The following is a 17920-nucleotide window of genomic DNA, read 5'->3' on the forward strand; positions in this document are numbered from 1 at the left end:
CCTCTTAAAATGGTGCGTTTCTTCAATGAAGAGGAAGAGTTTAAATTCAAATTCAACGTATGGAGTGATATGAAGCAATATTAACTTATGAGTAGTCTTTTTAAAGAGTGATTTCTTACTAGTATATTTTGTGTTAAAAACACCTCTTTAATTTTAGTGATAATGAAAGAAAGTACTAGAGAATTATTTAAAATTAACTTTAAGAAGATACCATTTTAAACCTGTATTTGTGCCCACACACTATATGTGTATAGTCTCAAAATTCCATGAAACCTAAACTTTATTTCTATTTCCCTCCACCCTCAGCAAAGCAGAGAGACCCATTTCTAACATATGGAAGCATTTTCATACTGCGAGTTATTCTGAGGGGAAAATATGTGATTTACAAATGCTGTCAAATGAAATATGTATTTCCAACTGGAACTGCATTGACCAAGCACTTCCTAGGACACATTTTGCAACTTTCTTAGTCTTTGGGCCTCCATTAGGGCCTCAGTAAGATTTACCAAAATGTAAATCTCGAGGTCCCACATTTGCTGCTCATAAACATATTCAATAAAGATTGCAAGTAACCGTATCAGAACAGCACACAACGGTCTTTTTAATGGACAAAATAACACCTCCAAATTATGAAGAAATGGGTGTGCTCTATCAAAAGTAATACATTCTTCTGAGTTATTTTTGCCAGTGGGTAGAAAATAAATATTGACTGAAGATTTTAAATTGCTAGGATCATCATGCTATTTTCCCACAGACATTCTTGAGCAAACCTCTTTAGAGTTAGAATATGAACAAATAATGGCAAGAATAAGAGAAGCGTCTTGCAGCATTTGTAGATGGCAAAAGGTTCAGTGTAAGAAGATTCACAAGAGATGGGGACGCATCTCAACTAAGTTTGCCCAGAGCTATGGAAGCAGGAGCAGCTATCACACAGCCCAGGCACATCACCCTTCAGAAAAGAAACAGTAAATTAGTCAATGAACTTGGCCACGGAAGCCAAGTAGGAAGCATCTGTGTAGGAAAAAGCATGAGATTTGGAATCAGCTTTCATGTATTTTAATCCCAAATCTCTCACTACTATCTATGTAACCTTAGGCATGTCCTATAATTTTTGAGATTTAGTTCTCCCATAAGTAAAAGGGTTCAATAACTACCAGTACTAAGAACTGCAGCTTTCTGACCAGTTCTTACAAACCAGGCTCTGTAAGAATTTACATACATGACCTTGCTGAATCATTACGACAACTTTATAAGGGAGGCCTTAAAATCCCCATTTCACAGACAAGGAGATCTGGGCTCCCAGGGGTCAAATAACCTGCCCTAAGCTCACACAGTAACTTCAGGAAATGGAATTTAAATCCAGGTCTGTTTCTGCAAAGCATAGGTTTTAAAAAACATGCATTCATTCATTTATGCACTAAATATTAATATATTTAAATATGTTTTATAATAGAGTATGATGCAAATGTAAGTTTTTATATTATGCCAGTGCATAACAGAAGCATTTTGAGAGATCAGCCAGACCTAACTTTTCACAGTATTTTTTAGGTCATATCAAGTCAAACATTTCAAAAGACTAGTCATGACATGTGTAGCCATTTCATATGGAACTACTATCTTTTTTTTTCTCTAAATTCCTGGTTTAATAAGGACTTATTTTGAGGAAAAAAGGTCCCAAACATCAGGCTGTTCACAAAAATAACCCACAGCATCAACTTTAGAAAACAAATCTTAAGACTATTACACTAATTATTTTTCTAGAGGCTGCATTTGACAGGCCAATTCTCATTCACAAAAATACATTGTTACATTTGTGTTGAATTGCCCCCCTCTCCACCCCAGCACTCTTACATGGGGTATAACACATACTTCTAACTCAAAGCTGCTCTTAGGTGTTACTTTAACGAAATGCGATTGCCTTTGCAGTTAGGGAAGCAACTACTGAACTCATGTATGAATGGAAAGAACTGTACTCCCTGGATGACAAGAGATTATTTTGGAGACAGCTAATAAAAACCATACATCCTGGGCGGCGCCTGTGGCTCAGTCGGTAAGGCGCCGGCCCCATATACCGAGGGTGGCGGGTTCAAACCTGGCCCCGGCTGAACTGCAACCAAAAAATAGCCGGGCGTTATGGCGGGCGCCTGTAGTCCCAGCTACTCGGGAGGCTGAGGCAAGAGAATCGCTTAAGCCCAGGAGTTGGAGGTTGCTGTGAGCTGTGTGATGCCATAGCACTCTACCAAGGGCCATAAAGTGAGACTCTGTCTCTACAAAAAAAAAAACCCATACATCCTTTTTATTGTTAAGTCATAAAGAGGTATCAAAATTAAAAGCAAAACATTATGGGGTAAGACTTAATAAAACTACTAGGAGCATCAAAGGAAGTGAAAATAGGACTAGTATGAATTCATGAACATGGGAAGGACAGGAGGGGACAACAGTGAGCATGTGGTGAAGATACCAGGGGGAGAGGACCTGGTGAGAATTTTGATCCACACAAGCGCCTAGGTAAAGAAATAATGGGATAAGATTTCTAAACCCCACTATGTGCTTAAGAGTCATCCTCACCATTGGCGCTGTCTCTGTCCTCCTCTCCTTCCTCAGGCTCTTTTTCTCATCCTTGATCAGCTCCAGCTGGTTTCCCCCAGTCTTCACTATCATCGTCATCCAGCAGGTCCCCTCCTCAGCAGGGTCATCTGCACCCCTCAGATTCCATCTCCACATTAGTCTCATCTTTCTTCAGGGAGCTGCTGCTCTGCGCTCTTCTGACGCCTCATCCTTCATCTCTGCTGCTGCTTGTTTGGTTTGCCCCTTTTCAATTTTTTCCAGGTTTTCCAGTAAAGAATCCACTTGTTGGTTTATCTGGGTCAACTCTTTCTCAAGGGGCTGAAGGTCATCTTCCTTCAACTTTCCAGACTTGGAAAAAGAACCTCGCTGTCCACTCTTAGAATTGAAGCCAGTTGTCCCCCTTCGTGAGGCGCTTCCTGAATACACGCTGGGCTTTGAAGGCTTCATAGCCCGAGCCACAGGAGGAGGAGCGCGGGCTGGGTAACTGTACATCCTGTCAGAATAATCCCGTTGAAAGGCACAGTCCAAGTCAAAAGAGGAGCTGAGTAGAGGGGACGGAGAAGGGTGTTCTGGTATGACGGGTATCTCTCCTCTGCAGATCGTTTCACACCTGCTTTTCCTAGACTCACTTTCAGCTCTGCAGCCAGATTAATATCTAAACTTGGCCAGCAATCATTCTGCCGTCCTCTCCTGCTGCAGCAGCCCGGCATTTCTCTCATTAACATACTGAACAAAGGCAAAGCCCTGTGAACAGAGCAGCCCACAATTTTGCCATATTTCGAGAAAATTGCTTCCACATCAGACTTCTTCACCACAAGAGTGTTGAGATTCCAGTAAGTACAGTGGAGTTCCTGGAGCCAGGGTCTGTCTTGTTGGTAACATTGCTAGCCATTGCGTTTGATGATAAGGTTCTTCACAAAGCGAAAAAACTCAAGGAAAAGTTCCACTAAATTATATATTTCAGTGTTTTGTAACCAGGAGGGGGGAGGGAGAAGAGATTTGATTCTGAGTCTCTTACTCCCGGATTCTTTTTTTTTTTTTTTATTGTTGGGGATTCATTGAGGGTACAATAAGCCAGGTTACACTGATTGCAATTGTTAGGTAAAGTCCCTCTTGCAATTATGTCTTGCCCCCATAAAGTGTGACACACACCAAGGCCCCACCCTCCTCCCTCCGTCCCTCTTTCTGCTTCCCCCCCCATAACCTTAATTGTCATTAATTGTCCTTATATCAAAATTGTCTTACTCCCGGATTCTACGGGGAGAAGCCCAGTACTGTTCCAGGTCGACAACACCGGAACTACTATCTTTAAGAAGAAAAAAAGAAATAATTTGGATGGTGCCTGTGACTCAACGGAGTAGGGCGCTGGCCCCATATGCCAGAGGTGGTGAGTTCAAACCCAGCCCCAGCCAAAAATTGCAAAATAATAATAATAATAATAGTAACAATTTAAAGAATAATGTCTTGAAATTGAAACAAAGGTAAAGTCTAATGGTGCATGCTATGACATCTGATGAAAAAGGCCTATTGAAAATCAAAGTGGTCCTCGTGAAACCATACTAGTCCTTGATCATCCCCAAATACACAGCACACTGCACATGATGACCTTGTCTTTGGAGATCAATTACTGATGACTTGATCACTGTCAAAAAATATAGAGCCAGTTTCTTTAATCATCATGGTATTTGATTGGTAGGGTGACTTTTGCCAACCATTCAATATGAAATGACTTTGTTTCAGTCATTTACTACCTGTTTTTAGGGATCTGTAAACCTAGTCAGTGAAGGAAATGACCTTAAGAAATAAGAATTTTTCTTCAATTGAATTATTGCTACTGCAAATCTCCAGATTCTAAAATACAAATGAAATTAAGTCATGGGCTGTGGTCCAGCAGCCCACTACCACATATGATTGGATTACAAATAAAACAGCACAGTTTGAAGAGTGCATTCAAGACAGAATTTTCAAGGGTTTGCTCTTACATTCAGAATGATAGAAAGTTCTTTGATACAACCTCCTATTCTTCTTGCTTCTTGCTCACATGAAATATTTTCTTATCTCTGTGCCTTGTTTTTTTTCAAAATTGGTCTGTGTCTAGATCTGGACCAGTGTACAAACTAATGAAAGAAAGAGTCAACAGTCTTTAGCTCTTACAGTGAATAGGTAGGTCCCTTGCAGATTATCAAGATTTCTTACAACCAGCTGGTATTTATAGTACACAAAACTGGTTATAACTTCGGCAGGAATAGCCAGGGCTGTAATCATTCCAACAGGGTCCATATGTCTTATATCTAAAGTTGGGCTAGTGCTTCGTAAGTTAGCCTAGAAACTTTCTGTATAAACGGCCTCTGTTTTGACCTGGGGTCCTGATTAACTTACCTCCAAATCAGTAAGAAACATCTCAAAAAAATAGAACCAAATGTGTCCCATTGTAGTTAGTAATGTCATTCTGCGGCCCTACTTTTTTTAGTGGACAATTTGTTATTTATTCTATAACTAAAAAACTTTTTTTAGTTTTGGTAGACAATTTGTTATTTATTCTATTCTTCTTGAATTTTACAGAGGCCCCCCATATATGATTAGAAAAAAGCACAAAATGTCTCATGCTTGTGGTTCCTTTGTGAATTGGCAAATACTCTTTTTTCCCCTGAGGCTACAATTTGCCCTTTCTTGAAACTATCTTAGAAGACTTTAATGTAAATGTTTTAATGTAATTTTTGTCTTTGTTTTAAAAAGACAAGGTTGTGTGTGCTTCAAACCCTCTGTGTCTCTTCTTCTGGGGATTCCATACAGAGATTAAGGTCATTTGCTGGCATTTGTCTATTTTTTCTCTAGATGATGTCATTTTTTGCATTTGAGACTTTAGATGTTTCAAATTCTTGTTGAAGAATCTTAGAACTATGACAAAAGCTTCTGATGTGGTTCATATTTCCAGGCTAAATTTTTGCTTTTCAGAAATGAACAATTTAATTGATATTTAATAGTCTCAAGAAGTGACATTTTCTAAAAAATATTTTCATGGGAAAAAGTCACGTTTCAGACATATCATCAAGACAGAAAACAAACTTTTGCATTGAGTGAAAATTATTAATTGCTTCAAGCAAAATATCTGAATGACTGATTTTTAATATCAAGACAGGGATTTCTTTGTAAGTTTTCAAAATAGCCCTTGATTTCACCTTACATTTAATCATAATAAGCATAGTGTATCATTTCAATACTACTTATTTTCTCATTAATCACCAGCTTACTCAGACTATCCCACAGGTTTAGTCACTAATTCCAGGAATCTCCACCGCTCTTCTCCTAAATTTGATCTTGGTTGACAGAAACCCAGAGGTTCTCTAAAGCTGTGGTCCCCAAACCCCAGGCTGCAGCCCAGGACTGGTCTGTAGCCCATTAGGAACTGGCCATTTAGGAGGAGGTGAGTGGAAAGCCAGCAAGGGAAGCTTCGTCTGTGTTTACAGCAGCTCCCCATTGCTTGCATTACCGCCTGAGCTCTGCCTCCTGTCAGATCAGCTGTGATATTACTGTAATGTAAACTGTGTGTATGCGGGACCTCGGTGCACAGGTATAGACAAATAGATACACACAGATAAATGTGTAGCAGCAGTGTAGACTGTGGGCTATATACATGTCACTCAATAACAGTTACTTCCCTTCCGAGAATCTGATGACTGACAGTCCAAGGTGGAGGTGAGGCAGTGATATTAGCCCTGGGACTGCTGGGACCATGTCGTTGCAGGAAAACAAGCTCAGGGCTCCTACTGCTTCTGCATTAAAACTATGAGTTGTATAATTATTTCATTACGTATTAAAGTGTCATGAGAATAGAATAAAGTGCACAATAAATGTAATATGCTTGAAATATCCCCAAACCACCCCTCCCCCATTCGGAAAAATTGTCTTCCATATAACCAATCCATGGTGCTAAAAAGGCTGGAGGCCACTGTGAGTCCAGAGGACTGCTTCTCAAGCATTAACGTGTGTACAAATCACCTGGGGTTGTTATATAAAATGTAGATTTTGCATCACTAGGTCTGGGTCGGGTACTGAGATTCTACATTTCAGCCAATGTAGCCAGCCTGTCAAGACAATGCTTTGAGGAGTAAAGATCTCTAAGATTTTTTATGGGCCACAGCCTGGATTCAGAAACTTCCTGATATCAAAAATTTTAAACAGAATAAAAAAGATAGCAGGCCAACAAGAGAAATAAGAAAACTAGGAGTGTGAGCAAGCTAATGAGTGAAAGAAAAAATAAAAAGACTTTTGAGGAATAATGAGGCGTTTCCTCAAGAGTGAACACAGAGGAGGCAGGTCAGTGCAGTAACTGCAGGGGAGGGCGGAAGGGAGTTAACTACTGTTGAGTGACATGTATGCAGCCTGCAGTCTGCACTGCTCTACAAGTTTGTGTGTGTGTGTGTGTGTGTCTATTTGTCTATATCTGGATGTATAGAAACGTGTGCACTTATGGAGGGTGGATGGATAGATAGAAAGATATAAATACTTTCTTTTTTTCCAAAAAGGTTTGACAAGGAAGCTGTATGAAGTGCTCTTGCATGCATATGTTGCCTCAAACCTCAAAAAAAAAAAAAAAAACCTTTAAAAAATTTATACAGAGAGAGAGAGATGAAAAGGCTGAGGCTGGAATAATGTCGTAAAAGAAAAACAAAAAACACAGCTCTAGGACTATCTGATTTCAAAGCTCCAAAATCCATGCTTTGTCAAGGCAGAGAGACGGACGCAGTGGAAAGCAGGTGAGAGGACAGGGGCGTAAGGAAGGTATTGGAGACCAGGGTGAGACCTCGCAGAGGGAAAGGTATTAGAGAAGAGGATGTGGCAGAGACAGGTGGAAAGTTCAGGAAGAAAGGAAGAGGAAAATGCAGGGCCACAGCTCAAGCAGATAATTTTAGTCTCGGTAGCAATTAGAGGTGACCTATTTGGCAGCACCCTCCCCTCTTTCCTGCCAAGACTGTTTCCACAACTCTTTTCAGGCCTGGCTGGAGTAGACTGGTTCTATCTGATGTGGAGAACTCAATGTTCCTCTTTCCTAAACTATCAAGCAGCAAGAAGAGGTCTGCCGGAACCTGGGTAGGAGCATCTGTGTAGCAGAAACTCAGGCCTCTAGGAGCTGCCTGGTCCGCTGTGCTACTGGGGCTCTGATGTAAAGGTACTCCATTCTCGGGGCAGCACCTGTGGCTCAAAGGAGTAGGGTGCCGGCCCCATATGCTGGAGGTGGTGGGTTCAAACCCAGCCCCAGTCAAAAACTGCAAAAAAAAAAAAAAAAAAAAAGTACTCCATTCTCAGCGTCTTCTTCCAGGAGGTCTTCTTTAGCCTCAGTAGACAGATGCTTTCAAGCCCCCTCCCCTCTGCAATGCTTTATCAACAAAATCTTCCAGTTACTTTCCCAATTGAAACAGGTCAGAGGTGAGGTGTCAATTAACATGTGGAAGTAAAGGGTAGAGAAAACACCTTACAACTCACTACAATTTTTTTTTGGGGGGGAGGGAGATCATGGTACATATTAAAACAGTGAAAAGAGAAGTTTATATTTACTGCAAACACTGGCCATGATAGGGCTTGGGAATCCTGAGGAACAAAGCTATTTCATACATACATAGTATGCAGCTGAATTCTTCTCCAGAGACTTCAGTTGAGCAATTTGAGTAAAGATGAAGGCCAAGGACATGACATGCTGTTCAGAGGTTTAGACTGCATTGTAAAGAGCAGATCTGCAGTTATTCTGGAGCAGTTTGATTGCTTTCTGAACTCAGAAACTTCATCTTTCTCACATTTATTTCTACATATTTTAATGCAAAGAATGGATTACTTACTGCCCAGTGAGTATAACTTACTATAACTCAATATTCTTGGAGAGTGCCATGAAATGTCTCCTTAATTATACGTGTCTAATGCTATGGAAGAAAAGAAATTATTTTAAATTTTATTTTTCACATTTTCAAAGTTATACACATTTATGTGGTTCAAGAAATTAAATGGTTCTACAAGTCTTTCTTTGAACAGGAGAATCTTCCTTGTTCCTTCCTTTGCCGTGCATTTTCTTGATCCAGAGGCAATAACATCCAACTCTCACCGCTGTTTCTTTGAGTATAAACCTCCATATCTCTAAATATCATGCTGTTCCTTTGTTTTTATGGTTTGACACTATTGATTTGCTGTGATGGGAGAATTTAGCTCTCTGTCATAGATTTCCCTGAGGCCTACGACCACTACCACCACACCCATGAGTACTTTCTGTTCACCCATCTTCCCCAAATCATTGCATTCTGAGTTTGACTTGATCAATGTTTAGTATTGATATTATTGTGACTATGTAAATGTTATCTAATGTATTATGATTACTTTTTCTTTTTTGCCCAATGTTTTGTTTTCTCTGGAGTTAATAATTTTGTCATATTTTTGTTTCCTTTTTTTTGGTTCTCTATATGCTAATCACCAATTGATCCCCAAACTTTCCTCCAATCTTCTAAATAAATATCCTTTGGAAATATACCACATGAGATATTCAGCTAGTTTTAATTCCCTCTTCTTGAAGATTTCTTTTCTGGATTGTCCTCAAGGACGTCCCCTTTTGTGGACTGGTTGCTGTGATAGGCGTTCCTCTGTCTTTCTGGATGTCCCTTTACCGTCATCATCAAAACTCCCTCAGTCCCCCTGGAGTTGGTTGCCCTGTTTCTTGGATTCTTCCTTTCCCAGCTCTCTTGGTATCATCCAGAAGCATCCTGAGAACTGGTGGATATATGAGATACCTGTTTTGAAATTTTGCAGTCTTGCAATGTTTTTATCGCATCATTACAGTGAATCAACAGTTTATATTAGTATATAATTGTGGGGTGGAAATAATTTCCCCTCAGAATGTTGAAAGCATTGCCCCATTTGCTTTCTAATTTCAAATATTGTTCTTGAGAAATCTATAGCTATTCTGATTCTATACCCTTTGTATATGACCTTTTTAATTTCCTCTGGATCATTTGTCCACAGAGTTCTAGGATTTCATGATATGCATTGGGATGGGTCTATTTTCACATTGTCCTGAGCACTGGATGGGCTCTTCAATCTATAAAACCTACATTCTTCAATTAGGGGAAATTCCCATGATTTATTTGTTGATAATTTCATCTGGTTTTCTATATTCTCTTTTTCTAGACCTCCTTAATCAGGTGTTGAAGTGAACTCCTGGACTGATAATTTGGATTTTTCTTGTATTCTTCTCCTATTCTTCACTTTGTTATTAGGTTCTGCTTAGTAGGTTTTGTACTCAACTTTATTTTCAAAATTTTCTATTGATTTTTTTTATTCTACTATTACATTTAAAGTCTAATTTCTACAAGCTTTTTCTTGTTCTCTGATTTGTCTTTAAGAAAATAGTATTCTGATTTTGTTTCATGAATGCTTAATATTTATGATAATATTAATTATATATCTGTATCTATATATTTTATTTTATTTTTATCATTTTTTTTTGGTGTCTCATCATGGTTTTAATTTATTTTCTTAATGAGTCATGATGTTGGACATTTTTTATGTGTGTCCTACCATTCCTATTTCTTCTTTGGTGAAGTCTCTAATCAAATCTCTTACCCATTTTTACTTGGGTTGGTTTTCTTATTACTGAGCTGTTAAAGTTCTTTATGGACTCTAGGTATGAGTCTTTTATCAGACACATGAGTTGCAAACTTTTTTCCAGGTTGTCTTGACTTTTCATCTGTCTGATGGTGTCTTTCAAAGAGTGGAAGTTTTTAATTTTTGGAATTTTAAAGTTTGTATCAGTTTGTCCTGTTATGGATCATGCTTTTGACTCATATTTGAGAAATCTTTGGCTATGCCAGAGTCGCAGAGATTTTCTCCTTGGTTTTCTTCTTTTATCTACTTTTTTACATGTAGGTTTATAATCCATCTTTAGTTAGCTTTTACATCTGGTATGAGGTATGGATTGAAGTTTCATTTTTTTGTGTCTGGATGACCAATTGTTGCCAGTGCCATTTTTTTTGAAAGACAGCATGTTCTGTACTTCCTTACCTGTACCTCTTTTTCAAAAATCATTTACCCATATGGTTGTAGGTCTATTTCTTGACTGTATTGTATTCCATTTGTCTTTCTTGATGCTAATACTACACTGTCTTGATTACTGTGGTTCAAATAAGGTTGTGATAGACCTGCAAATTAGTTCTTTCTTCAAGTCGTTTTGACTATTCTAGGTCCTTTGAATTTCCATGAATTTTGGAATCAGTTTGTCAATTTATACAAAAAAAAAAGCCTGCTGGGATTTTGATTGGGATTGCTTGTATCTATAGGTCAATTCAAGCCTTCCAACGCATGAACAAAGTACATCTCTCTGTTTACTCAGGTCATCTTTAAATTCTCTCAGAAATGTTTTATAGATCCTGCACATCTTTTAACATGTTTATCCTTCAGTATTTAATTTTTATTTCTTTATTTTTTTTTTCTTTTTGAGGCAGAGTCTCACTATGTTGCCTTTGGTAGAAAGCTGTGGCTTCACAGCTCACAGCAACCTCCAACTCCCAACAAGCAATTCTCTTGCCTCAGCCTCCCAAGCAACCAGGACCACAGGTGCCTGCCACAATGCCTGGCTAAGTATTTCATATTTTTATGCTATTTAACATTTTTATTTCAATTTTCAATTTATTGCTAATATATAGAAATACAGTTGGTTTTGTATATTGATTTTATATTCTGGAACTTTGCTAAATCCACGTAGTAGTTCTAGTAGCTTTTTGTAGATTTCCTACATGGAAAATCATGTATAAAAATAAAGCTTTTGGGCAGTGCCTGTGGCTCCGTGGGTAGGGCGCTGGCCCCATACTCCGAGGGTGGTGGGTTTCAGCCTGGCCCCGGCCAAATGGCAACAAAAAAGTAGCCAGGTGTTGTGGCAGGTGCCTGCGGTCCCAGCCACTTGGGAGGCTGAGGCAAGAGAATCGGCCAAGCCCAAGAGCTGGAGGTTGCTGTGAATTGCGATGCCATGGCACTCTACTGAGGGTGATAAAGTGAGACTCTGTCTCTAAAAATAAATAAATAAACAAACAAAGCTTTTCTTTGTCTTTTCTTTTTACTATTATTATTTTTTATTATTAAATCATAGCCGTGTACATTAATGTGATCATGGGGCACCATACACTGGTTTTATACACTGTTTGACACATTTTCATCAAGCTGGTTAACATAGCCTTCCTGGATTTTCTTAGTTATTGTGTTAAGACATTTATATTCTACATTTACTAAGTTTCACATGTATCCTTGTAAGATGCAACGCAGGTATAATCCCACCAATCACCCTCCCTCGGCCCATTCTACCCCCTCCCTCCCCTCCCTTTCTCCCTATTCTTAGGTTATAACTGGGTTATAGCTTTCATGTGAAAGCCATAGATTAGTTTCATAGTAGGGCTGAGTACGTTGGATACTTTTTCTTCCATTCTTGAGATACTTTACTAAGAAGAATATGTTCCAGCTCCATACATGTAAACATGAAAGAGGTAAAGTCTCCATCTTTCTTTAAGGTTGCATAATATTCCATGCTGTACATATACCACAATGTATTAATCCATTCGTGGATCGATGGGCACTTGGGCTTTTTCTATGACTTAGCAATTATGAATTGGGCTGCAATAAACAAATACCTTTGTTATAATGTGATTTTTGGTCTTCTGGGTATATACTTAGTAGAGGAATTTTAGGATTGAATGGCAGATCTATTTTTAGATCTCTAAGTGTTCTCCAAACATCTTTCCAAAAGGAATGTATTAATTTGCATTCCCACCAGCAGTGTAGAAGTGTTCCCTTTTCTTCACATCCACACCAACATCTCTGGTCTTGGGATTTTGTGATATGGGCTAATCTTACTGGAGTTAGATGATATCTCAAAGTAGTTTTGATTTGCATTTCTCTGATGATTAAAGATGATGAGCATATTTTCATATGTCTTTAGGCTGTGTGCCTGTCTTCTTCAGAGAAGTTTCTTTTCAAGTCCCTTGCCCAGCCTGCGATGGGATCACTTGTTCTTTTCTTGCTTATACATTTGAGTTCTCTGTGGATTCTGGTTATTAAACCTTTGTTGTAGACATAACCTGCAAATATCTTCTCCCATTCTTAGGACTGTTTGCTTGCTTTACTTACTGTGTTCTTGGCTGTGCAAAAGCTTTTTAGTTTGATCAGGTCTCAGTAGTGTATTTTTGAAGCTGCTTCAATTGCCCGGGGGGTCCTCCTCATAAAATACTTGCCCAGACCGATTTCTTCAAGGGTTTTCCCTGCACTCCCTTCTAGTATTTTTATAGTTTCATGTCTTAAGTTTAAATCCATAATAGTGAAAGGTGTGGGTCCAGTTTCAGTCTTCGACAGGTTGCTAGCCAGTTCACCCAGCACCATTTGTTAAATAGGGAATCTTTTCCCTGCTGAATGTTTTTAATTGGCTTGTCAAAGATCAAATAATGGTAAGTAGCTGGATTCATCTCTTGGTTCTCTATTCTGTTCAGACATCTACTTCTCTGTTTTTGTGCCAGTACCATGATGTTTTGATCACTATCAATTTATAGTATAGTCTGAGGTCTGGTAGCGTGATTCCTCCTGCTTTGTTTTTATTTCTGAGTAATGTCTTGGCTATTCGAGGTTTTTTCTGATTCCATATAAAATGAACTATTATTTTTTCAAGATCTTTAAAGTATGACAGTGGAGCTTTAATAGGAATTGCATTAAAATTGTATATTGCTTTGGGTAGTGTGAACATTTTAACAATGTTGATTCTTCCCAGCCATGAGCATGGTATGTTTTTGCATTTGTAACATTTTCAGCTATTTCATTTCTTAGAGTTTCATAGTTCTCTTTATAGAGATCTTTCATGTCCTTTGTTAGATAAACTCCCAAATATTTCATCTTCTTTGGTGCTACTGTGAATGGAATAGAGTCCTTAACTGTTTTTTCAGCTTGACTATTGTTGGTATATATAAAGGCTACCAATTTATGAATGTTGATTTTGTAAGCTGAGATGCTGCTGTATTCCTTGATCACTTCTAAGAGTTTTGTTGTAGAATCCCTGGTGTTTTCCAGATATACAATCATATCATCTGTGAAGAGCGAAAGTTTGATCTCTTCTGACTCCAAAAATTTGGCAATTTCCTTCTTAATCTCATCTCTGACCCAGCTATCATTTAGCATAAGGTTATTTAACTTCCATGTTTTTGTATGAGTATGCAGATTCCTGTTGTTACTGAGTTCAACTTTTATTCCATGGTGGTCCAAGAAGATGCAAGGAATAATTTCTATTCCTTTAAATTTACTGAGGTTAGACTTGTGACCTAAGATGTGATCTATTTTGGAGCATGTTCTGTGGGCTGATGAGAAGTATGTGTATTCAGTTTTGTTGGGATGAAATGTCCTGTAGATGTCTGCTAAATCCAAATGTTGGATGGTTAGGTTGAAATCTAAAATTTCTTTGCTCAGCTTCTTATTGGAGGATCGATCCAACACTGCCAAAGGAGTGTTGAAATCTCCGACTATTAGGAGCTGGAGGAAATCAAGTTGCTCATGTCTGTTAGAATTTCTCTTATAAATTGAAGTGCATTCTGGTTGGGTGCATAAATATTAATAATTTAAATCTCATCATATTGAGTATTACCCTTAACAAATATGAAGTGACCATTTTTGTCCTTCCTTACTTTTGTTGGTTTAAAGCCTATTGTGTCTGCAAACAGAATTGCAACACCTGCTTTTTTTTTGATTACCATTTGCCTGAAATATGGATGACCATCCTTTCACCCTGAGTTTATATTTACCTTTTAAGGTAAGATGTGACTCTTGCATGCAGCAAATATCTGGCCTGAGTTTTTGTATCCAGTCAGCTAACCTGTGCCTCTTTAGAGGACAGTTTAAGCCATTCACATTAATGGAGAATATTGATAAGTCTGGTAAAATTTTTTTTTTTTTTTTTTTTTTTTATTGTTGGGGATTCATTGAGGGTACAATAAGCCAGGTTACACTGATTGCAATTGTTAGGTAAAGTCCCTCTTGCAATCATGTCTTGCCCCCATAAAGTGTGACACACACCAAGGCCCCACCCACCTCCCTCCTTCCCTCTTTCTGTTTCCCCCCCCATAACCATAATTGTCATTAATTGTCCTCATATCAAAATTGAGTACATAGGATTCATGCTTCTCCATTCTTGTGATGCTTTACTAAGAATAATGTCTTCCACGTCCATCCAGGTTAATACGAAGGATGTAAAGTCTCCAAGGTCTGGTAAAATTTTGGGTATCAAGTTTTTCGAAAGTCCAGTGGGCATTTTTAATCCTTTTGCCACTGTGGAAGTTGGAGTTTGATCAAAAGTTTCTGAGTGAGTTTACTTTTGTGGTAGAGGATTGGGCTGGTCATTATGGAGGATATGTCTGAGAATATCCTGAAGAGCTGGTGTTGTTATGGCAAATTTCTTCAGCATATGAATGTCATTAAAGTATTTAATTTTTCCATCATAAATGAAACTCAATTTACCTGGATATAGGATCCAGGGTTGAAAGTTATTTTGCTTTAGGAGATTAAAAGTTGATGACCACCCTTTTCTGGCTTGAAAAGTTTCAGCGGAGAGATCTGCAGTCATTCTAATATTCTTCCCTTTGTAAGTAATGGATTTCTTATGTCTGGCTGCTTTCAGAATTTTCTCCTTCATATTAACTTTAGTGAAGTTAATTATGATATGCCTGGGGGATGTCTTATTCGGATTAAGTCATGCTGGGGTTCTGAAACTGTCTGCTATCTGAATTGCAGAAACTCTTGGCATGTCTGAAAAATTCTCTTCCATAATTTCATGGAGAAGGGCCTCTGTGCTTTGCGAGGCCACTTCATTACTTTCAGGGAATCCAATGAGGCAGATATTAGTCTTCTTCGAATTATCCCAGAGCTCTCTGAGAGGATGATCTGTTTTTGCTCTCCATTTCTCTTCCTCTTTGAGAGTTTGAGAGCATTCAAAGGCTTTGCCTTCAATGTCAGAAATCCTTTCTTCTGCTTGCTCCACTCTGTTACTGAGGGATTGTACTGTATTTTTCAGATTTTTGAGGGCTGCAAGTTCTTGCTTCAGTGCGTCAAAATCTTTGGTGGTTTTGTCTTTAAAGTCATTAAATTCTTGAGACAACTTTTGAATTTCTCCTCGAATTTCTAATTCCGACTTTTGAATTGGTCCTCAAATTTCTAATTCCAAATTTTCCTCCATTCTATTAATCTTGTTTGCAATCCAAATTCTGAATTTAGTTTCTGACATCTTGGCCAGCTGTGTATGAATGGGATCTTCAGTTACATCTGCCATATCTTTCCCTGGGGGGGTTGATCTATCTGGTTATTCATGTTACCAGAGTTTTTCCGCTGATTCCGCCCCGTGATTATTTTACACTGTTTGATTTTTTTCCCTGGAGCTTTGTCAAGGATCCTTACAGTGCTATGGCCTGAGAAACTGGGGACCTGTTTGGTGTGGTGGGGCTAAGTGGTTCTATCTTATTTTCAGCTGGTCTCTGTCCAACCCAAGTGAAACAGTTACTCTGGGTTGAAGTCTCAGTTGTGGAGAAATACCAGCAATTAAGTCACCCCGCCCCCCCACAGGCAATAATTGGAAAAGGAAAATCAAACTTTCCTACAACCACACACCCAGGGCACCACTTGAATAGTCCTCAGGGAACTGGCTCAGTTCAAAAGGTCCAAATCAATTGTCTCAGTCTGTACCTGTCTCAGGTGGGAGAGTTTAAAAGGTCTCTGGCAACTGGATTGCAGGAGTCTGGTGACAACTCAGATATGACTTGCTCCAGTGCTCTGTGAAGTCAGGAGTACCCACCCAGCAAATAGATTAGTCTGGGAAGGTTGACGCCTCCTTCCCCACCTTGCACGTCTCTCACACCCAGTCATTGATAGCCCCGCAGGGCTGTGACTTCGTTGCCTCTAGTGAACAGATACTCCAGGGGTTTGCACCTGCCTGAATCACAAGGAAATCTATATCTGCTCAGCCAGGCCACTGCGCTCTGCCTCTATCCAGTAGGGGAGGTGAGGCCTGACAACCTCGGGTGTTTGATGTAGGCTAAGGGGTGTTCACTCAGTTCCAGCCCCGCCCCTGATTGAACAGAACAGAACAGAACAGAACAGAACAGAACAACTTTGTGGGAATTTGTGTCTGTTCCTGCTGAATTCCCCTGTAGAAGAGAAGTTGTTTTGAGTTCCCAGAGCCTGTGCCTCAGGCCCTGTCTTTGCTCCTGCAGGTTCGTATTCCGTTAGCTGTCAGTTCTAGCCTCCTGCCTTCCTTCGTCTATAGGCTGACGATCACCTGAGGGCCGGGTGTGTCTTAGGCTCAGTAAAGTGGTCCTCTGGGTCAGCCCTGCCCTGGGAATTTCCTGGCTCTGTGCATGCATTTCTAGTCCCCTGCTCCACCCAGGCCAGTACTGCCTCAGGCAAACCCTTTACTCATGGGGCCTGCGTTTCCATCCCAGGTTTGTTCTGCGGTGGTTGCCACCTGAGAAGATGCCTGGTCACCTCTGGTTGCCCAGGGAGACGGGGGGAGTGGCTTTGGGATATCTGGGAGTGAGCCCTATTGTTGCCAAAAAGTGCTGCTGTTCTGCGCCTTGGAGCACTGCCACTCTGGTGTGGTTCCCTCTTAGCTGACTGTCCTCTTCTCACTCCCGTGCTGCAGAATCAGCACTGACCAGCTGCAGTCTAGGCCCGGCTCACACTCCTCGAGAAATCACCCAAGAATCTGGACTCCTGAGGGACAGACCTCCAGACCTCAGAGTGAGAGTGGAGGGGAGTTCTGGGAGCTCAGAATTGCAGGTAGAGAATATATACAGTTTTATATAGTTTTATGCCTGGCAGGAGAATGCCGTGGCACCCTAGTAGGGGAGGTAGGTCCAGTTACTTGCTAAATTTCTGCCCTTTAACTCTCCTTCTGGATGGGAGCCTCTGTGGAAAGCTGGCTTCAGTCAGCCATCTTGTCTCTGCCCTGTATCTATATATTTTAATCTCTATTCTCATCCAGTTTACCTTTCTCCTCTATATTTGTTTAATCACTGTGCTTTATGTCTGGCAACTGCCTACTTCTATATCTACCTAAGTGGAAGCTCATCATCTAGCCTCATCATTCATTGGGAGTCCTTTTTTCAATATGTTTAAGTCTCTTCTTTTGGGTTGGTCAGAAAAAAAAAATCTTCTAATTTTCTTCTTAAAGGAAATAAACATGGCTTTCAACATTCCATGAACTGAGTAGAAAAAGAGCTCAACATTCTGTGTGCGCAGTAGACAAAGGTCTCCCTAAATATGTCTACATCCTTATGCACAAAACATATGAATGTGTACCCTT

The 17920-nt window shown here is 39.6% G+C and overlaps 1 protein-coding gene and 1 pseudogene across 4 annotated transcripts in view; one reads left to right on the forward strand and one right to left on the reverse strand.

The window, feature by feature from the left end:
• The window catches only part of RANBP3L (RAN binding protein 3 like), a 57066-nt gene that overhangs the window by 13473 nt on the left and 25673 nt on the right, over positions 1 to 17920 (forward strand). The window contains exon 1 of one of the 4 annotated variants that reach the window (XM_053592155.1): positions 3869 to 3955. The exons of the other annotated variants lie outside the window; for them this stretch is intronic. Coding sequence (XP_053448130.1) covers positions 3904 to 3955 — 52 coding nt within the window. The 5' untranslated portion in view covers positions 3869 to 3903. Of the gene's footprint in view, positions 1 to 3868; positions 3956 to 17920 lie in introns of those variants that run through there. 4 annotated transcript variants of the gene reach the window in all.
• On the reverse strand, positions 2552 to 3547 carry LOC128586392 (heterogeneous nuclear ribonucleoproteins C1/C2-like; annotated as a pseudogene).

Source organism: Nycticebus coucang, chromosome 1 (assembly GCF_027406575.1).
Source record: "Nycticebus coucang isolate mNycCou1 chromosome 1, mNycCou1.pri, whole genome shotgun sequence".
Taxonomy (NCBI): Eukaryota; Metazoa; Chordata; class Mammalia; order Primates; family Lorisidae; genus Nycticebus; species Nycticebus coucang.